The sequence below is a fragment of the Saimiri boliviensis genome, chromosome 17 (assembly GCF_048565385.1).
Source record: "Saimiri boliviensis isolate mSaiBol1 chromosome 17, mSaiBol1.pri, whole genome shotgun sequence".
Lineage (NCBI taxonomy): Eukaryota > Metazoa > Chordata > Mammalia > Primates > Cebidae > Saimiri > Saimiri boliviensis.
The window spans coordinates 57,168,099-57,191,501 of record NC_133465.1 but is presented as its reverse complement, the minus strand read 5'-3'; the positions used below and the strand labels follow the sequence as shown (position 1 = coordinate 57,191,501).

Here is a 23,403-nt window from a genome sequence, read left to right as displayed (position 1 = left end):
TGATTATCTCAATAGATACAGAAAAAGCATTTGACAAAACCCAGCATCCCTTTACGATTAAAACCCTCAGCAAAACTGGCATAGAAGGGACACAATTTAATGTAATAAAAGCCATCTATGACAAATCCACAGCCAACATTATAATGAATGGGAAAAAGTTGAAAGCTTTCCCCTTAAGAACTGCAAGACAAAGATGCCCACTTTCACCACTTCGACATAGTGATGGAAGTCCTAGCCAGAGCAATCATACAAGAGGAAGAAATAAAGGGCATCCAAATTGGAAAAGAGGAAGTCAAACTGTTGCTGGTTGCAGATGATATGATCGTATACCTAGAAAACCCTAAAGACTCCAAAAGCTCCTAGTACTGATAAATGAATTCAGCAAAGTTTTAGGATACAAAACTAATGTGCACAAATCAGTAGCTCTACTCTACACCAACAGCAACCAAGCTGAGAATCTAATCAAGAACTCAACCCCTCTCACAATAGCTGCAAAAAAAAAAAAAAAAAAAAAAAAAAAGGAATATACCTAACTAAGGACGTGAAAGACCTCTACAAAGAGAACTATAAAACACTGCTGAAGGAAATCATAGATGGCACAAACAAGTGGAAACACATCCCATGCTCATGGATGGGTAGAATCAATATTTTGAAAATGACCATTCTGCCAAAAGCAATCTACAAAGTCAAGCAATTCTCATCAAAACACCACCATCATTCTTCACAGAACAACTAGCAGAAAAAAATCCTAAAATTAATATGGAACCAAAAAAGAGCCCATATAGCCAAAGCAAGACTAAGCAAAAAGAACAAATCTGGAGGCATCACATTACCTGACTTCAAACTACACAATAAGGTCATAGTCACCAAAACAGCATGGTACTGGTATAAAAATAGATACATAGACCAGTATAACAGAATAGAGAAGGCAGAAATAAAGCCAAATGCTTACAACCAAGTGATCTTCAATAGAGCAAACGAAAACATAAAATGGGGAGAGGACAGCCTATTCAACAAATGGTGCTGGGATAACTGGCTAGCCACATGTAGAAGAATGAAACTGGATCCTCATCCTTCACCTTATACAAAAATCAACTCAAGATGAATCAAGACTTCAATTTAAAGCCTGAAACCATAATGATTCTAGAAAATAACACCTGAAAAACCCTCTAGACATTGGCTTAGGTAAAGACTTCACAACCAAGAATCCAAAAGCAAATGCAACAAAAAACAAAGATAAATAGATGGGACTTAATTAAACTAAAAAGCTTCTGTACTGAAAAAGAAATAATCAGTGGAATTAACAGACATCTCATAGAGTGAAAGAATATTTTCACAATCTGTACATCTGACAAAGGATGAATATCCAGAATCTACAAAGAACTCAAACAAATCAGCAAGAAAGAAACAAACAATCCCATCAAAAAGTAGGCTAAGAATGGGAATAGACAGTTCTCAAAAGTAGATACACAAATGGCCAATAAGCATATGAAAAAATGCTCAACATCACTAAGTATAAAGGGAATGCAAATCAAAACCACAATGTGATACCACCTCACTTCTGCAAGAATGGCCATAATCAAAAAAATCAAAAAATAACAGATGTTGGCATGGATGTGGTGAAAAGGGAACACTTTTATATTGTTGGTGGGAATGTAAATAGTACAACCACTATGGAGAATACTGTAGATTCCTTATAGAACTATAAAAGTAGATCTACTGTTTGATTCAGCAATCTCTCTTCTAGGTATCTACCCAGAGGAAAAGGAAAAGAAGTCATATGAAAAAGATACTTGCACACAGGTTTATAGCAGCACAATTTATAATTGCAAAAATATGGAACCAGCCCAAATGCCCATAAATCAACAAGTGAATAAAGAAATTGTCAGATATATATGTGTGTGTGTATATACACATATATATACATACATGGTGTGTGTGCATATATATGTGTATACACACACACACACACACACACACACACACACCCATGGAATATGACTCAGCCATAATGAGAAACAAAATAATGGCATTCACAGCAACCTGGATGTTACTGGAGACCATTATTCTAAATGAAGTAACTCAGGACAGCCTGGTTGAGATGGTGAAACCCCGTCGGCACTAGAAATACAAAAATTATCTGGGCATGGTGGCAGGCACCTGTAATCTCAGCTACTCGGGAGGCTGAGGTAGAAAACTTCTTGAACCCAGGGAGCGGAGATTTCAGTGAGCTGAGATCACACCACTGCACTCCAGCCTGGGCAACAGGGCAAGACTCCATCTCAAAATGAAAAAGGAAGTAACTCAGGAATGGAAAACCAAATATCATATGTTCTTAATCATTAGTGGGAACTAAGGTATGAGGACAGAAAGGCATAAGAATGACACAATAGACCTTGGGAAACTCAGCAGGGAAGGGTGAGGGAGATGACGGATAAAAGACTACATTCTAATATTTATATAATATTGTTTATATAATTTATATCTAATATTATGTATCTGGTAAGCACACAGATACATAACATTAGATATAAAAGAGCAAACAGAAATAATACATAAAATGTGCTCATATTTATTTAATTTTTAAAAAACAAAAAACAATTATATATGCCTATAACATATTAATGCATAAATAATATATATGCACATTATCTAAGGGCATTATATATGCATATAAAACAAACTGAAATAATGCAGTCAGTCCCCAGTGTCCATGGGAGATTGGTTCCAGAACCCCCTCCATACTAAAATCCACAGATACTCAAGTTCCTTAAATAAAATGGCATAGTACTTCCACATGACCTGTGCACATCCTCCCATGTACTTCACCATTGCTAGATTACCTTGAATATCTAATACAACACCTATATGTCACTTCAGTCACATGCATTCAACAGAGTACTCTGCACGTGTAAATTCAAGTTTTACTTTTTGGAACACTGTCGGATTTTCCCAAATATTTTCTATCCATGGTTGGTTGAATCTGTGGAGGCAGAACCTATGGATACAAGTGTTTACAAATGGCTGACTATATACACTCAATTAATTATAGTGGATTTCTCCAGGGAAGAAAGAATAATGTGATTAGACATGAATAATAAAGTAAAGTAAAACTTCACTTTAATATTTTAGTTTATATAAACAGCATTAACAATTATTGTGTCTTCAAGATAGGTACCTAGGTGTTTGTAATAATTCCCTTTATTCTTTTACAAATTTTGTATTTTCTTCAAAAGCTAAAAGAAAAAATACAACCTATCTTGTACAAGAATTGGAGACAGCCTTTGTTCTTCACAACTGCCAGTTGAAAATAATTGCTATAACTGAATAATAAGACACTATTTATAGAACATGAAGAAACACAGGCATGGTTAACTGGAGTTCCTGCTCTAAAGAAACCGATCAGTCATGGGATTTTTCTCTTAGGCTTATCTATCCTTCCAAAGCAAGGTACATGCTTGCCATTACTACATTTATACAGGGGACTTTTAAATGATTATTCTGGCATTGCTTGAAGGATGAATCAAGTGGTAACATCTCTTTCTCATTCTGAATCTCTGACCCTATGGTATGGCTAATTTTGATATAGCTCTTTTAAAAAGTGAAATGTTTCTGTCATATTTAAGATGAGAATGTACCTTCCTACTGAGAGAGTGACTTTCAAAAGGGATGGTGTGGCGGCCTCCTTACCTGCTCTTTCATTTCAGCGTAGACTTTCTCTGAGTTCAGTTCCACCTGCCGCTTAAACTCTTCCAAAGCAGCATCTGCCTGCTGGGCCTGCAACCTCTGAACTTCAGTCACACGAGTTAGCTGCTCCTCTTTTTCCCTAGAAAGGTTCGGAGAAGCTTCCTTCAGAGTTAAAATATAAAAGAACTAGGCTTGAATGAAAGAACAATATTTAACCCCCTCTAAAATAAAATCCAGATTTTAATTTTTTTGATCCAAATCCTACAAAACTTCCCTTTAGAAACTTGACAATAAACTAAATAGTCTCCAGAGGAAAAGGGTATAAACATGTATTGTGTATTCTGATGAAAGCAAAATGATTTTCAAAGATTTCACTAAAAACAAAACTGAGTAAAACCATGTGTCTCCATCAAGTGATGAATGGATAAACAAAATGAAGAAGATTAGTCATCCTTAAAAAGGAACGAAGAAGTTCTGATACCTGCTACAACATGGATGAACCTTAAAAACATCCAGCTAAGTGAAAGAAGCCAGTCACAAAAAGTTACATATTACAGGATTCCATTTATATGAAATTTCCAGAATAGGTAAGTCTATAGAGACAGAAAGTACATTAGTTGTTGCTGGGGTCTGAGAGGCTGGGGAATTAGGGAGTGATTGCTAATAGATACGAAGTGATGAAAATATGAAAATGTTCTGGAGTTACACAGTGGTGATGGTTGCACATCCTTGTGAATATACTAAGATCCACCAAGTTATACACTTTAAAGGGGTGAATTTTATGGTATGTGAATTATATCTAATTTTTTTTAAATGCACCAATAGAAAGATGTATGTCTACGAGAAGTTAATCTTCAGGGAAGTCAATGCAACAGAGAAATATGATGGCCTAAAATTATTTTGCTGCCTTCTAGAAGACTTGCCTAAAAGAACTGATAACCATCACATTTATTCATACCTTAAGGGGAAACTATATAGCTGAAAGGGTCTAACAAAACAAAAGCAATCTTTGCATGTTGATAGAAGCAAAAAATAAAGGCTTAAGTTTATAAATGCATGAAAGTTAACAATAGCTAACTTTGAGTCCTAACTAGGTGCCAGGCACCATGCAATGGAATTTTGTACGGTTTGGCTCTGCATCCCCACCCAAATCTAATCTTGCAGCTCCCCACGTGTTGTGGGAGGGACCCAGTGGGAGATAACTCCCATGGGGGTGGGTCTTTCCCATGCTGTTCTGGTGACAGTGAACAAGTCTCATGAGATCTGATGGTTTTAACAAGAGGGGTTTCCCTGCACAAGCTCTCTTTTTGCCTGCCACCATCCATGTAAGATGTGACTTGCTCCTCCTTGCCTTCAGCCATGATTATGAGGCCTCCCCAGCCACATGGAACTGTTAGTCCATTAAACTTCTTTCTTTTGAAAATGCCCAGTCTTGGTATATCTTTATCAGCAACATGAAAATGGACTAATACAGAATTTTATGTCTTCTCTCGTTTATTCTCACAGTTAACCAGTATAAGAGTGTTATTATATCCTTACTTATACAGAACAGGAAACTAGGGCTTAGAGAATACTTCCACCTAGAGTAACAGGTCAAGCCAGGATTCCAGTCCTGACAGTCTGCTTCTAAAGTTCCTGTTGTTGGCTGCTATGCCACCCTGCTTTCCTGATTTTCCAGATGCCACAGGTAAGATTAACTTGGCTTACCTTCCCTAAATGGGAAAGCTTACACAAATATAAAATATGTTCTTGGTATTAGCTGTACCACTGAAGAATGCTGGGGGCAGGGGGTAATTTAATTCACTCAAACCAAATTTTAGAGAAATATCATAAAGGGGAGAAAAGACACTTCTAAAACAAGATGATGCAATATTTCAAGACTTGAGCAAAGAGTAATTTGAGTTTTTTCAGGTTACCCATCTGAGTTTAAAAATCCCCTCTAAGACACAATAATTTATAGGCTTTTCAATAAGAATGCACACATCATATAAAATATCAAAACATCAAACTTTCTTACCCCCAAGCAAATTGAAAACCTCTTTGAAAGCCTAAGTGGCCAAAAGACTGATAAGAAAGAGTGTCACCTAATTTCCACTTCAGCAAGAGATTCTGTTGTTATAATGAGGTTATCACATATAGATACAGATATAGATATGTGTGTGTATATGTGTGTGGTTTTTTGTATGTGTGTGTTCTCTTGTCGCACCCATATCCCAATTCCCTCCCCTGTATTTGGGATCTGCAAATAGGCAAGTTTTTGTTGACAGGCTGAAAAAACCTACCCTGTATCTTTTTGTTTCATTTTAAGCACCACCTTGTGTCTATTTATCTCTTCATATCCCATCCATCCATCTACCTGAAGGTAACAATACTTGCAATCCCATGATAAGCAATGCAGTTTTTCCACTAAATCCCTATTCCTTTATGTGTCCAATGTAGCCACAATTTTTATGACCTACAGAGTTTAATAGTGCTCCAAGGTGTGTGATGCCCTGCACAAGAGTTAAGCCATTCTAGGTCAGGATGCATGCCACATGTGGCTCTCAGTTTCTGTATTTTGCAGCAGTGGGATACAGGATTCTGAAAGTTTTTAAAAGCTGTTCTTCAACTTGCCTGCTTGAATGAACTGGAACCTGAATATTTTGTTGTTCACCATGTTTCTTACATGTTGTTAAAGCAAAATGGGCTTAATGTTAACTGGTTGTTAAGTTCTAAGGTCTTCACATGAGTGAGGCTTTTTTTGCCACCTAATGTGAATACTAGCTCAAAGATAATGGTGATTAATAACCAGATATCACACTGAAGACTGATTTCGGGGGCATCACTATATGAAAGACTGAGCACTTGGATGGCTATCGAGAATTTTAAATTGTTCTGGTGCATTTTCACTCTTCCTATATTAATTTGCACTGGAACAGGGGATTTAAGATAGATGTAGCATTTTCCAGATACAAACATTGAATAATTTGAATATTCAAATATCTAAATACTAAGCACACGGGAACAACATCAAGTCATATAAGTTGTTATTGGGTACCATGGTCTAGATCTGGGTTGGTAAATAGATGTTCTCTGGTGTGATGATCCCAACTGACTGGAAGGGGCTGCCTGGAATACTCTGTTGAAAGGATTCTGAGGCTCAGAGGGCAAGGGTGCTGTGGTTGATGAACAGTGACACTGTTTACCAGGCACTGGGGTTAGGCAGTGCAATGACTGCTTCAGAGATTATAGTAACTGGTTTATCTTATGTTCCTCTTTAATTTTTGAGGCCCTTCCAAAAGCACTTGAGAGGAGTACTTTATAATTAAAATTAAAATTTATCAGAGGTTTACCTTTGGTCAGTTTGTATATAAGCACAAAAGAAAGTATACTGAACATGATTTTAAAACTTTAAGATTTTATATATCATTTACTTTTTAATTATGGAACATTAAATAGCCAAAAGAAAGAACAATAACACATTCTATAAAAACATATGACCTATAGCTGAAATACCAACTTTGTCCTATCCATGTTTTAAGTCAGTTGTTTATAATTTTTGTGCAATAATTCACATGAACTATTTAGTTAAATACTTTTAATTTAATAGGACAAATCTTTTACTCTATAACATGTTATTCTTACCTACTAAGTTTAGTTCATTTACTTTATAACTAATTTACGATCACATAATCAAAGTCATAAACTTTAGCTATCCATCAAGTATACATTAGAGGCCATTTTAAAGTGTGAAAACTTTGCACAATAAGGCACACTGCTTTTAATTGATCATTTCTATCCTGATTTACAAATAGCAAATATTGTTTTACACTCAATTGCAAGCACAGGGAAATATGTAAAATCTAGTTTCCAGTCCTGCCACACTGGCTGAACTAATCTAATAGTAACGCTAAATATCAAAGGTGGCCTTATTCAATATAATTCAATGTTCCTGTCCAGTAAAACCACAATGAATACATTGAACTCCACTAATATTTAGAAACCTTCTGTCTTTTTTATTTTTTTATTTTTTTTAAGACAGGGCGTTGCTCTGACATCCAGGCTGGAGTGCTGTGGCACAATTAGGACTCACTTCAGCCTCGAACTCCTGGACTCAGGTGATCCTCCCACCTCAGCCTCTGCATAGCTGGGAATATAGGTGCAAGCCACTATGCCTGGCTACTGTTTTTTCTTTTTTGTAGAAATGAAGTTTTCCCAAGTCCAGGCTGGTCTCAAACTCCTGGACTCAAGCAATCCACCCACCTTGACCTCCCAAAGAGCTAGGATTACAGGTATAAGTTGCTGCACCTGGTCCTTCTGTCTTAATATAAATTAAATCTGTCAATTCAAATAAAGAGGTGATAATCATTTTAAGGAGGGATCCATTTTAATTTCTACATGGTAATGAAGCAGAAGTGAAAATGTTGAACCTTTGAAACAGACAAGGGTCTGCTCCTATCACAGGAACAGCGTTCCTTTTTACCATGACCCCAATAGTGCATCCTACAAGGAGGAAAAAAGGACTTTGAAGATTTTTTTTCCAGTGGAACTAGTTGTGGGGCCAAGTAGAAATGCATCACTCAAATGCCTTAAAGCTGAGCCTCCATGAAGATAAAAAGGTGGAAAGAAAATTTGCTTTTTAGCTCTGATTTATTTATAAAGTGCAGTAAATTTTCCTCATCTGAGTATATAAAGGATAAAAAGAAAAGAAGCTGCATTCTTAAACAACCACAAGCCAGCTCAGATTAAAGGATGTTCTGAAGTACATGATTATTCCAAAAAGGGCAATAAAATGTAGGGAACTAATGGATGACAATTTAGTATTTTTGAGCTTTACAAGCTAAAATTTATATATACAGGTGAACCTTAATTTGAAAATCTTCCCTTTGCACATTTCTGTTCCAGTACTTTTGATAAAGATGGCTGCAATCCAACATGTATTTACAAGGCTTCACATTACAGTATACTTTATTTGCTGCCAGCTTGGCATCTCCCCTGGAAACTCCAAGAAAAACAGCACAAAATAAGAAACTTCAAACAAGCCTGAAAAACAGCTAGAAGAGTCCCCATGCCCTTTCCAGCTGGGCTGGAAAACAAGACTTACAAGCCGCAATATACCTATATTCAGGGCTGCTGGTTGTTACTTAAACTGATTAAACTGAATGAGTCAAAAATATTTAAAATAATACCTTTCATAAGCATTATAAATGAATAAACTGCTTTGGCCTCTTTTTCATTTGACTTATAAAACTAGTAGTCTCCACTAAATTCCACTTCAAAATGGTAAACCATGTAGACAGCTAAACATTTGGTACTTCAGGAGTCAGAAAGAAATGTCCACGAAAATAAAAATTAGTACAGTCTTAATATTGAATATATGGTAATACTTCCCAAATTGATCTACAGATTCAACATAATCAATGCGTGCAGGGCCACAAGCCAAGGAACAGGGGCAGCCTCCAGAAGACGGAAAAGGCAAGGAATGGCTTATTCCCATAGGCTCACTGAAACTGTGATGATCTAGAGCATTAAATCTGAAATTATTCTTTTGCTTCTAAGGGAAAAGCTCCAAATAGGTATGATAACAGCATAAAGAAGTTCTACAGAATTCTATTTTGACAAAGAGGTTTTATTGCCAACAATGTAGGCTTACCCAGAGAGCTTGCCCCCAGAGTCAAACTCCAGTCTTAAAAGACATGGTTTGGTTGAAGTATGTTAGTTATAAACAGAAATGAGGACTCCTTAAACAATTCAAAAATCTCTTAAGAAGATATGGATGTCAGCTAGGAGGTCCATAAATCTATGACGCCAACTGGATTTGAATCACGATTCAAGAGAACTAGTTCTGGTTCAACCGTGTAGCCTTCATTCTCAGCAAGTTAGTTTTGTTCTGGGAGCGGAAACAAGGGTACTGGCAGCAAATTCTAAGAACTGCCCATTCAAATACTATAGAAACATAAATGAAGTGTAAGACATGGTTCCTATCCTGCAGAAAGTATAATCTGACTAAAAGAAAAGATGGAAATACAAGGAGAAAAATCAAATGACGCAATATTGCACACATTAAACCATGTGACAAATTTTAAGTGCTAAAAGAATACAAAGAATGTAACAATACAGTTAAGAGTCTATATAAGAAACCACTCTCAGAGGATCAAATTTATGTGCAAGGTAGGAAATAAAGCTATATAAGTAATATTAATGAAAGATTTAAACAGTTTAAAGTTTACATAATAATTTTATGCTAAATTAACTTCTGCCTGTAATATGGGTCCATAAATAAAACAAACTCTAGCTCAGCAAATATAAAAGCAAGTAATACTTCCATGGTAAACTAACAAAATACTGAGAAAATTATCCTTAAAGATAAAGCAGCCATGTTTTATGGCAAAGAAAAATTCCTTTAAAATCTTTAAATTATTTAAACTTCAAAATAAATCCCACGTTATTTTTATGTCCCTATATTTAACAAACAATTAAAACTTCCATTTATAAATTATACATCATATATGCAGAGTTTACATACATACCCACTAATACATTTTATTACAGATGTAGTATTGTATCAGTACATAGGACATATATGTTATTCTTGTAAAATGATAAAACCTAAATATTCCGGAATAGGTGCAGAACCACTTCTTGTTACTAGGGAGAGGAAGAAAGATAGTACGAAGTCACTCAAGCAGAATGATAAGTAAACCAAAGCCAGATCAAAGGAATAAAGAAAAAAGGCTGAAATGTGAATCTGAAATATTTATTTCCTTCAAAAACATCATCCATGCCTTGTCCCTGGGCAGTTCAATATTTCAAAGTAGCAGGAAAATATTCTCACTTACATTCATCGCTATGCACAAACAGATCAAATTTTAAGCAGGCAAATGTTCTCCTTATTTATCAAATATAAATGTAATATTTATCATGTGAGAGATTATTATAGATGATTTCTAAGTGATATGAAATGATTACTATAGATGATTATTATAGATGATTTCTAAGTGATATGAAATGAAAAGTTGCAATAGATATTTCCCACTACTTTTGGAGAATTACATTGCTACAAAATAAAACATCTACAGTATAACCATAATTTTTAAATATTTGCAAATGATGAAGGGGAGTGAACATTTATTAAATGTCTACCAAGCTTGTTACAGTAAAGGCAGTTCACACATTATTTTATCTAATTTCTGTAAGAAAAGTTACTACCTATTTTTAGATGAAAACACTGAAACTTCGAATACTTAAATGATTTGCTCAAGTTCACACAGAAAATGGCAAAACAAGCAGTGAAACCAACCCATCTGCGAAGTCCAAGTAGATTCACTACATGCAATATTATTTCTATAAATCTGTATATACATTCATGCATGTAGTATACATGAAATATCCATGTATTCACATCTATGTAATAAGCAGGTAATATACATGCAACACACGTGTATTATGCATCATGCATGTAATACACATGAATGTGATATGCATATAATATGCACGCATGCTATATACATGTAATATATGTGTTGTGTGCATATGATATACGTTGTAATATGCATATAGCAAGCATGCAATGTACATGTCATATGCATGAATGTGGTGTGCATGCAGTGTGCATGCAATGCACATGCATGTGATATGCATGCATGTAATATGCATGTAACATCCATATGTTATATGCAATGCAATATATAATGCATGTGACAGGCACGTAATATGCATGTATGAAATATGCATGCAATACACATCTGATGTGTGTGAAATTCATGTTACCTACAATTTATAGACTACACATGGGTGTGAATGCATATGCTACACATGTAATTGCATGTAATGTGCATGTATTACATATAGTATGCATGTAATGTGTGTAACGTGCATGCAACATACATATATACATACATTGCATGCATGCATACTGAATTTATAGCACATCCATGGATATTACATGTACATTGAATGCAGATCACATACATGCATATCACATGTAAACTACACACGTGCTCTAAGTGTGTGCTACATACATGTATAGTACATGTGTATTACATGCCATATGAGCATATATTACACACGTGCATCACATGCATGCACACCTCACTTGTTGCACATGTTGCATGTTTATTGCATGTATGTTACATGTATGCTACATGCACGTATATTCCACGTATGACATGTATATTGCATGTACATGACACACATGCATATTGCCTGTATAATGCATGCATGCTGTATATAAGCGCATTACATTTGTTGCATGCATATCACATGCTTATTACATCTGTATTGCATGCATATTATGGTTGCATGTTACATGTACAGTACATGCATGCATGCTACATACATAGTGCACACACCTATATTACATGTGTGCATATTTTATGTATATAACATGCATATAATGTGCATCTCATGAATGTGTTATATGTATAGTGTGTATTACATGTATGCATATTACACATAGTTACATGCATATATTGCATGCATGCACATCACATATGTCATATATATGTTATGTATTTGTATACTGTGTGTATATTACATGCATGTAAATTACATCCATGTTCACACATGTATCTTTTTGTGTTGGTAGTTTCATATGCACATAGCTCAAAATATATGAAAGTATATTTTAAATAGGTGAAATTTATTGTGTGACCATTCTAACTAAATAAAGCTGTTACAATGGCCCTTAAGTATATGAAAATGTTTAATCTCACTTATAAGAGTACTGCAAATTAAAACTGTGTCATTATTTCTCACATACCAGATTCACAAAAATTTTTTAACTGTAACATTCTACTTGGGAGGCTAAAAGGCATTCGGTGTTTGTTAGTTTGTTTGTTGAGACAATGTCTCACTTTGTCACCCAAGCTGGAGTGCAGTGGCAAGATGACAGCTCACTGCAGCCTCAGCCTACCAAGCTCAAGCAATCCTCCCACCTCAATTCCCCAAGTAGATGCGGCTATAGGCACATGCCACCATGCCAGCTAATTTTTTTTTGCATTTTTTGTAGAGAAGGGGTTTTGCCACGTTGCCCAAGTTGGTCTCAAACTCCTGAGACCAAGCAATCCACCTGCCTTGGCCTCCCAAAGTGCTGTGATTACAGGTGTGAGCCACTGTGCCCAGACCAAAAGGGCACAGTGACTGTATGTAGCCAGGAGAAATTTAAGTCGGTATAAACTTCATGGAGAAAAATTTGCCACTATATAACAAAACTACATACATGCAGTTTTGACCCAGAATTCCCACTTCTAAAAAGTTATCCTGAATATATATTCCAAACAATAGAAAAATTCATAGCCATTAGGTTATTCATGACAGCATCATATACAATTGCAAATATTGGAAACAACCTGTATACCCACATGTAGAACAGTGGTTGCATAAACACAGTGACATACTATGATGATGTAAAAAGAACAGGTGACTTCCAGGTTACAATAAATGAAAAAAGCAATGTGTACAAAAGTATCCATGCCTTTTGGAGGAAGAGAAAACAATGAGATATATATGTATCTACTCATTTGTGCAGGAACAAACACAGAAATGATCAACCAGAGACTACCAAGATCATATATCCACAGAAGTGGCTTGGAATGATGAAGAAGACATAGAAGGAATGAAGGTAGGGTAACAAATTCTAACATCTCCACCAGCTGTGTGACTTAAGCTCTTTGTGCCTCAGAGTAAAATGACTCAGCTGCCTTTGGAACAGGTGTCCACTATAGACCCAATGAGCGTGGCAGAGAAAGGAAGGTGGTCCTATAGCAGAGAACATTGTTGGGAGCTGTCAGAGCTGTGGGCCGGGCAGATTCCCCAGTGTGGGGTTAAGTGAGGCTCAGTGCAGTGCTTCATGCCTATAATCCTGACACTTTGGGAGGCTGAGGTGGGAGGATCCCTTGAAGCCAGGAGTTTGAGAAAAGCCAGGACAACAAAGTGAGACCCTGTCTCTAAAAATAAAAATATAACAATTAGCCAGGCACAGTGATGCACACCTATAGTCTCAGCTACCCAGGAGGCTGAGACAGGAGGATCACTTGAGCCCAGAGGCTGAGGCTGCAGTGGGCTATGATCATGACACTGCACTCAAGCCTGGGTGACAGAGCAAGATCCTATCGCTAAAAGAAAAAAGAAAGAATAAGTAATGACATATTTAGTATATGTTACCATCTTTGAATGATTTGGATCCAATAATTTAAAAAGCACAAAAGGAAAAACTACTTTGGTGACACAAAGGTACACACTGGCATTCTATCAGGAAAAGAGCAATGAAGTAGGACTAAGTGGGCCCAGGTGCAAGGGCCAGCTCGGTCACATATCAGCTCTGCAATGTTGGTCAAAATTGCTTAAACAATCAGTGAAATCTCTATGAACTTCAGTTTCTTCCTTTCAAAATACAGATAATAATGAACAACCACATAGGATTCTTTTGAGGCTAAATTAAGAGAATGTATATTAAAAACACTCAATGAAGTATTATTGTGCTTTATTAGCATATTTACTCCAAATGTAATAAGGATTACATTTATTTCACATTTCATTGCTAATGCAAATTTTGAATGTACTAAACTCAAGAAGCTAAATATATAAATTGCTAAAAAAAAAAAAAATAGGTTTTGCAAACTCAATTCCTAAGGAAAGCATCGAAGAAATGTAAAAATATCATGTTCCACATTAAACCTATGGTGTGAAATTGTGTCACAAATGTTTCTGTCAGTAAAAGGCCTCTTGATCATCAAATTATACTGACACTCAGTTAAAGCGATGTGTTTTTGTGAGAAGTGCTGAGTTCTATAAAGACACACCTACAAAGAAATACTTCATAGAATGAAAATTTCCTTCTCAACTGGAAGAGAGGTCATTACACATTGCTCTCTTCTCTTCGATCCTCTATTGTGCTTCTCGGATGGTTAAGCCAGCATGTTCACTGGAGTAAGGAATGTTTACCATAAACTGGAAACCTTGCCTGCTCTGGATCTAAAATGGTTGCAGATGCTCAAGCAGAGAGGAGAAAAAAGAATAGCTGTCCCCACCTCCACCATTGATACTTCAGAGAGCTATTTTTAAGAAGAAAATTATATTCAGAGGTTGTAGGCATTTTATCTATTTTTAATTTAATTAATTAATTGATTGATTTTTGAGACAAGGTCTCACTCTGTCACCCAGGGTGGAGTGCAGTGGCAATCAGTTTACTGTAACCTAGAACTCCTCCCACCTCAACTCAGCCTCCCGAGTAACTGGGAATACAGGTGCAAACCTCTACGCAGGGCTATTTTTATAAAAAAAAAATTTTGGTACAGATAGGGTCTCACTATGTTGCCCAGGCTGGTCTTGAACTCCTGGCCTCAAGCAATCCTCCCATCTCAGCTTCCCAAAGCTCTGAGATTACAGGTGTGAGGCCACTGTGCTTGGCCTTAGGCACTTTCTAAATAGTAGGAATAACTTTTCTCAATATAACACAAACGTTTATATCAATACAAAACTGAATACCTTAAATTTGCCTACCAGAAAAGTATAAATTCTTAATGCCTTCTAGTAATCTAGTTATCATTTTCAACTAATTATAATGCTTGAAATTAATGGTTCCAGTTGCAAGAAAAGCAAACTATTATATTCCTAGTAAATTTAGAAAATTATTATGATGAAATATCTTTAATATATAATAAACATATATTCACATCACAGCCACACCTGCGAAATGAGTAAGTATGGATAAAATAAACCCTACATGATGAATTGGAACATTCTCTGGTAAACATGGTGAATCTCCTTAGTAATAATTTCAAACACTACCACCATTCAAAACTACGTGATTCATCACAACAGAGCAAGCTAAGGAACAATGAACTTCCCAAGTAAAGAATTTAAAATGTTTCTAATTATAATCATATAACACCCCTTTAAAAAAGAAAAAGCCAAATCAAATGAATCAGACATCAAAAGGCCATTAGGTCTCTCGACACAGACCATTTCCAGACCTAGTTTATTCCACATAAAACCTCCGTTGGGGTGTTTTCATTTTTCACTAAGAATAGAGATATATGGTTCAAATTACTGCTTCTTCAAAGTCTCTCGACGTTTGTGTATTCTACAGCTAAAATGAATAAATTTTATATCATGTAATAAAAAACTTGAGGATTCAGACTTTAACAGTAACCAATTTTAAAAGACCGTCATTAAAATTCATGACATCAAACTTCAGGGACTATGATTTTGGGAAGAATAAAGGAAACTCAGTGAGGAAATAAACATAAGTTTTTCAAGGATAGAAATGTTTGACATTTATTTATCTATTGTTTATTATAATCTGACAAAAATCTTTCTTCCAGAAAATCAGGTCTGTTTGCTGTATTTCTAACCTCATGCTTGGACATTAATATGTCATTAGACTCAAGCTCTTGGAACATTTTATTCCTTCTGGTAGGAAAATTCTCTCTCCTCTACCACTTTATTTTCTGTCCCTTCCTTCAAAACTTAGCTTAATGCCAAGAAATATTCAGGAAAGTAAGCCTTTCTCCAGTGACACTTTGATCATATACTCTGTTACCAATTCTTCAATCATTCACCATTTGGGGGAAATTTAGGGTGTCCCTCAACATGTACCATCAGACCCTGTGTTTTCTGTTCCAGCTGGCTCATCTTCCATCTTCTCAGGTTTTTGTTTTTTTGTTTTTTGGAGGCACAGTCTCACTCTGTCACCCAGGGTGGCATGCAGTGGCACAATCTTGGCTCACTGTAACCTCCGCCTCCTGGGTTCAAGACATTCTCCTGTCTCAGCCTCCCAAGTAGCTGGGAATACAGGTGCCTACCAGGACACCCAGCTAATTTTTTTATTTTTAGTAGCGACGTTTTTACTCAAGAAATGTCTTTAGCAGAACATGGGGAGCGGTTTCTCCATGTTGGCAAGGATGATCTCGAACTCCTGACCTCAGGTGATCTGCCCATCTCAGTCTCCCAAAGTGCTGGGATTATAGGTGTGAGCCACTGTGCCTGGCTATCTTCTTAGGGTTCTTCACACTTTGCACTCTCCATCTCTACATATTAGTTCATGATCTTCTAACTTCCTGGGTAATTTTACTATATGGAAGAACGATTGCATATACAAGCCACTGTGTTCAGGATATAACTTGGGAACACAATTAGGAAGAGATCTACTATTAAAATTAGCCCCAGATTAACAGTTAACTTATGGAAATTTATCACTTATGAAACTTATTTTCTGAGTCTCTATGAAGAAACCAGAGTATCCAATAGCTAATAGTCAACATATCTACCTATGAGAAGTCACCAACAACGAAGATATTTTTCCCATATTTCAGATGTATTATTTAATTGTTTTCTTCCTTTAAAATTTAGCATAGGTTTCTTCTAGGGTTTTTATGGTGTTAGGTCTTATGTTTAAGTCTTTAATCCATCAGGAGTTGGGGAGAGATAGCATGAGGAGAAATGCCAGATATAGGTGATGGGGAGGAAGGCAGCAAATCACACTGCCAGGTGTGTATCTATGCAACAATCTTGCATGTTCTTCACATGTACCCCAAAATCCAAAATGCAATGAAATATAAAAAAAATTTTTTTTAATTAAAAATACATGAATAAATAAAATTTAGCACAAAGGCTTAAGTCCAATGTGCAACTAATTGAGGTTAAAGAAGTATTGCTTTTAGTATGGCTGAACTTTTCTCAATCATGGTTTTTGTTTTCTTGTTCTTGTTTTCTGTTTTTTGTTTTTGGGGATTTTTTTTTTTTTTTTTTTTTTTTGAGATGGAGTCTTGTTCTATCACCCAGGCTAGAGTGCAGTGGCACAGTTTCAGATTATTGCAGCCTCCACCTCTAGGTTCAAGTGATTCTCCTGCCTCAGCCTCCCAAGTAGCTGTGAATACAGGTATGTGCCATCATGTCCTGCTAATTTTTGTATTTTTAGTAGAGATAGGATTTCGCCATGTTGGCCAGACTTGAGGTTGAACTCCTGACCTCAAGTGATCCATCCACCTTGGCCCTCAATCATGTTTTGGTTGTAAAACTTCATTCCTTACCACTGTGGTTTGCACTATTTTTTGGATTTGTAATGATACAAAAAAAATTTTTAAATGAATACATAAATGAGGAAAATATGGCAATATTGACAGCGTACACAAAAATGGCCAGCAAGTATAACAACCTAACAATTTATTGTAATTTTCTGGGTATAAAATAGTGATGTTTTTATTTACTATACATCTTTAAATTTTTTCTTTTTAATTTTTATGGGTACATAATAGGTGTATATATTTATGGAGAATATGGAATACTTTAATACAGGCCTAATATGTGTAATAATCACATCAGAGTAAATGGGGTATCCATCACCTCAAGCATGTATCCTTTGTGTTACAAATAATCCAATTATATGCTAATTTTTATCATAATAATTACACAAGGATGGATATGGAAGGTAAAAATTCGTCAGACTGCTTTTGGCACTAATTAGCAGAGAAAAACATGGTTTATGATGCCTGGCAAAAGACAAACAAGCAAAACATCCCCAAAGTAGAGAATGGCAACTTGCCCAACTTAACTGCTTATGCTAATTAGATAGAAACACCATTTAAGAACACCCAATTCTCTCAGTTATAATTCTATGATTATCAGACAACACTTCAACCTATGGTTTGAATTCATGAACAGACTAGCCTACTAGAAAAACCTATTTTTATCAAGTGCCTGGAAACCTTTTAAATAATTTTCCATGGCTCTTCTCCTTTTATGGACTATAGCTGCAGTTCCAACTAGGGTAAAAAAGGAAATGTATCTGCCTACTGCCAGACTATTATTTTGGAGACCCATAATGAAAGCCAAGTATACAAACAGTAAGCTGTCTCAGCAATTCCACTCCTGGGTATATATCCAAATAATTGAAAAACAGTACTCAAGCAAGTAATTATACGTAAATATTCATAGCAGCACTATTCACAATAGCCAAAACGTAGAAACAACTCAAATGTCCATCAGCAGTTGAACAGATGAACCAATTATGGTACATACACACAATGGAATATAATTCAGCCATCAAAAGGAATGAAGTTATGATATTTGCTGCAATGTAAATGAACCTAGAAGACATGCTAAGTGAAAGTAGCTCCAGACACAAAAGGTCATATATTGTATTATTCCACTTCTATGACATATCCAGGAAAGATAAATCCCTAGAGACAGAAAGCAGAATGTGGTTAGGAGGATCTGAGAGAAGGCAGGGAATAGGAATCCATGGTCTAATAAAAATAGGATTTTATGTGTGGTGATGAAAGTGATCTGGAACTAGAGGTAGTAGTTGCACAACACCATGAATGTACTCAATGTCACTCAATTGCTCACTCTAAAATGTCAATTTTATGTTAGATAAATTTTACCTCAATTAAAAACAAATGACTGGAGCTGTAACTATGGAGCAGGGGTCCAAATTCAAACACCTACAGGGGCCAGCTAACAGAAATGAGGAGAGTGAAACAAAGACTGCATGCTGCCACGTCATTATATTCCTGGGTCTTTTTGTCTTTAATGTTCATTTTTGCCTTTTAGTCTTTGATGTAGTTCAGACATTTGTCCCCTCCAAATATCATGTTGAAATGTGACCCCCCTCCGTGTTGGAGGTAGAGCCTAGTGGGAGGTGTTGGCTCATGGGGATGAATCCCTCATGAATGTCTTGGTGCCATTCCCTTGGTGATGAGTGAGTTCTCTTGGTTCATGCCAGAGACAGTTGTTTAAAAGAGCATGGCACCCCCACCACCACCCCCGGCTCCCTCTCTCACCTTGTGACATACCTACTCCCCCTTCAACTTCCAACCACATAAGTAAAAGCTTCCTGAGGTCCTGACCAGAAGCAGATGCCAGCACCAAGCTTCTTATACAGTCTGCAGAACTGTAAGCCAAATAAACCTCTTTTCTGTATAAATCACCCAGCCTCACGTATTCTCTTATATCAATGCAAAATGATATAAAGGAATCAGAGAAAACAGAGATTAACACAGTCTTTTCTCCACTTTTCCTGACCAGTCTAACAGAGACCTGTTTAATTTGTTCACTTATTTTATTAGTTTTGGTATCTCTCTACATTGTGTTTTTAATTTGTTTTACGATATTTTTCACATCTACTGTGTTGCTTTTTATCTAGTGTTTTGGGGTTAAAGCTTAGCTTATTTTAGTCTAGATACCAATTTAGAGATACTCTACAACATTTTATGAGTAATGCTGTCATTATCCTTCAGTTTTAAATATTGGACAATTTTATTGTGATTTCCTTTTTAACCCTAACGTATTTAAAAATACATTTTTAACTTTCTAAACTTTAGTCCAAGGGTTTTTTTTTGAACTGGCTGCTTATTAGTGATTTCTAATTTGATTGCACAGAGAACACAAAATGTCATCTCTATGACAGTGATACTTTAAAGGCACTTGTGACTTCCATTATAACCGATCAGTTCCACTTGTTGCCCTGACAAGGCAGGGGTCAGTGTTGTCACATAGTTCAAAAGAAACTAGAAATCTAAAATTTATGTGAAGTCTTCTGATTTTATAATGTCGGCAACTAATTCAAAAGTTTCAAAACATAGTGCAGGTCAAACTAAATATATATGCAGATGACTCAACCTGCAGCCCAGGAATTTATAACATCTGCTGGAAAGCCTGAACCTGAACAGAAGTCCAAAAAAATAGACAAGAAGAAAAGCACAAAAGAAGCAAAGATAAGAGTAGGATACAGGAAAATATTATGAAAGAAAGGAATGGCTTATATGACATAATCCTGGAATTCTGCATAACAAAAATTTTAAAATAGAATCTCAAATTGGAATATACAATAAAAATATTAAAACATTATATAGTATTAAGTGCCATAAAGAAAATTAAGCAAATAGCCCAAGGGCAAGATACACATTTGTATATCACTGCCATAATGATGGCACCAAATGTTAGTTACTGAAGCTATAGTTTTGAATTGAATTGTCTAATGAAGGGACACTAGAGTAAAACAAGAGTAGGATAAACATGCAAAAAAAGACCGAGTGGGATGAGGAAAATCAAGTGAATGTGCACCACAGAAAATGAAGAAGAAATGTCCTAAGGAAGAAAGATTGAACAAAATCCAGATTGGGATGAGAAGTTTTGGTGACGTCAGGGAAGAACCCAAACTGTACTGGCCTGAAGGCAGATAATGAGAAATTTGAGGCAATGAGTAAAACAGCTCCTTAAAGAAACCTGACTGTAAAAGCAAAGAAGGAGAAAGAAGCCATAGTTGAAGGGGTTAGAGTGAGGTAAAGAAAAAAGTTTTAAGATGGATACTTACACAGGTCTAAATGTTGAAAGGACAAATGTAGTTGAGAGATACCAAGAGAGCCCTGAATTACACTTCAAAATGGAGAAAGATGCAATAATTGTAAGAGGAAGAAAAAAATTGGTGGAAGAACTGGTTCAAAGAAAACACCCTATAAATTAACAAAACACAAGAAGGTGAGAGTTTAAAAGAACATTAATGAAACCAAAAATAATATTTTGGCCTGGAGTCACAAAAATAGAAGTAGTACCACCGTTACATCTAATTAGTGATGGATAACAGGAAAAGTAGAGGAGGACCACCTGTCAGTCTAAAAGTGATGTGATGGCTAAGGCTTTACTAGACACTCCATGAACAAATAGTGCCAGGAATAATTTCTTAAGGGATAAAAGCTTCAGAAGAAGTTGTCTGTGGTCTACTATATTAATAAAGCATATATTCAATGGTGTGAAAAATCAAAGAACACTTCGTGACAACAGAGAAAATGATGATTTTTCTGGAGTAAAAGAAAAATCATTTGGGAGATCATGAGTCAGCCTTTGATTCACTTATTAATTTTGTAGAAAGCTAACCACGTTCCCCTGCTCAGGAGGTCATACAGCTCCACATGCCTCACTCTATCCTCTTGAAGATGAGGCATAAGACCACAAAGCAAGCTGAGATCAAGGGCTTTTTGTTTTTATTTTTATTTTTTAAGAAATCAAGTTTCAAAGTAAGGGAAAAGTCACTGTGTATTTCGATTTTAGGCCTACAAACCAATCTATAATTGAATCTGCAGCAAATCACAATAATTTATTTCAAAAGAGATGATGTTGACTTATCCTAAATTTGTTCATTATGCAATCATAAAGAGAACTGAAGTAACACATCACATTTCAAAAAGAATCTTAATAAAAAAAATCATAGTAAGAATGGCTCTAGGTTTCACAGCTAAAATGGTATCTGGCTAACATCTCTCAAGTAGTCTTCCTTAAGTGCTCACTGAAATACCTAGAAAGAGAGAGGGGGAAAAAAGAAAATAAACCATTTCAATAACAGTGATAACTCAGATATATAGAAAACATAGTGAAAGAACCTGGGCAGAATCTCCAACAACTATAAAGAAAACGTAAATAGACTAATTAAAAATATTTCTATATAGATCTACCTGAAAGCAAATGTAAATTAGCTTCAGGAAACAGAACCTAAGAAAAATTACATAGAAAGACACATTCTACCTCCCTCAAGTCAAAGATTCTGTGTTGAAAAAAATCAAAGTAATTACTATATGTGATTCTTCTACGATAATGCTTTTCCCTTCCATGGTGGTACGTTTTTCTAACATCTACAAGTGTTTTACACACAACCACTCAGAGCCAACAACTCCCAAAACACATCGGATTAAAGTCAACTACAAATGATGTTGATGTACTAAATGCAGAGTCATTATCTCCGCAGCTAAAGGAAGACACAAAAAGAGGAAGAAATCTGAGTTTAAAATATACTGAAAACTATACAATTAATTCTTTCATTCAAAAAATCAAAGACTCATAATACAAGTTATAAAAAGATATATCACCAGTAAAGCAGAGTTTCTATAGGTAAAATTTTCCTAGAAACTTGGAACTTCATTGGCGATTGACCAATGTTTTTATCCAGCTAAAAATCTTCAAAAGAATATGACCATTATACAAGTTGACATGGACAAGACACAAGATAATCCACACCCAAAATACACAGTAGACTAATATCAGAAAGCCCCTAGAAAAGTGTACAGTGAGAGCTCAATAAGTGTTTGTTAAACAAAACACCAAGACTGAACAAAATCTCCCTTATTCCAGTGAGAAAAAAAAATACCAGTTGGAGACTAAAAGTTATTGTAGGACTACGAGAAAAGAACAACATTTTATAAACACAGAATAAAAATCTACCATCAAAATTATCTCATACAATATCTAGAAGAAAAATATAAAAAAAAGTATGAGGAATCTGAAAGAAGATAATCTCTATGAAATAGAAGGCAAAATCTTAAGAATTAGCTAAGACAAAAAAGAACAGAATAATATTTTTAAAGGGGTATGATTAAGATGAAAAATAGAAAAGAAGCAAAAATGCAGAGCACAGTAAAATTTCATAATGGAAGTGGCAAAGAGTAAAAATGCAAATCGGTGATGTTGTCAATCATCCCATATACGCAGAGGACAAAAACAACACAGGAAAATATGAGAAGAAACTAGAAATATAAAAGAATGATTAAAAAAAGCTACAAAGTAAATATGGAAAATAAATGCTAAAAAGGGAAAACAATATTAGAAATAAACTCACTAAGCTTATAATTTTTATGGGAAAATTTAAAATGTTTACGTCTTACTGTATTCTAGTACAAACAGAAAAAAAGAGAAGTATATCTGATTCAGATTTCTGGTTCCGAAATGGTGGCATACAAGCTGGGT

The 23,403-nt window shown here is 35.5% G+C and overlaps 1 protein-coding gene across 4 annotated transcripts in view; it reads right to left on the bottom strand.

Annotated features, from left to right (window-relative positions):
* The window catches only part of CEP112 (centrosomal protein 112), a 563,636-nt gene that overhangs the window by 348,336 nt on the left and 191,897 nt on the right, over positions 1–23,403 (bottom strand). For all 4 annotated transcript variants that reach the window (XM_074388877.1, XM_003931804.4, XM_074388878.1 and 1 more), the window contains one exon: positions 3,691–3,826. In XM_074388877.1, coding sequence (XP_074244978.1) covers positions 3,691–3,826 — 136 coding nt within the window. The remainder of the gene's footprint in view (positions 1–3,690; positions 3,827–23,403) is intronic.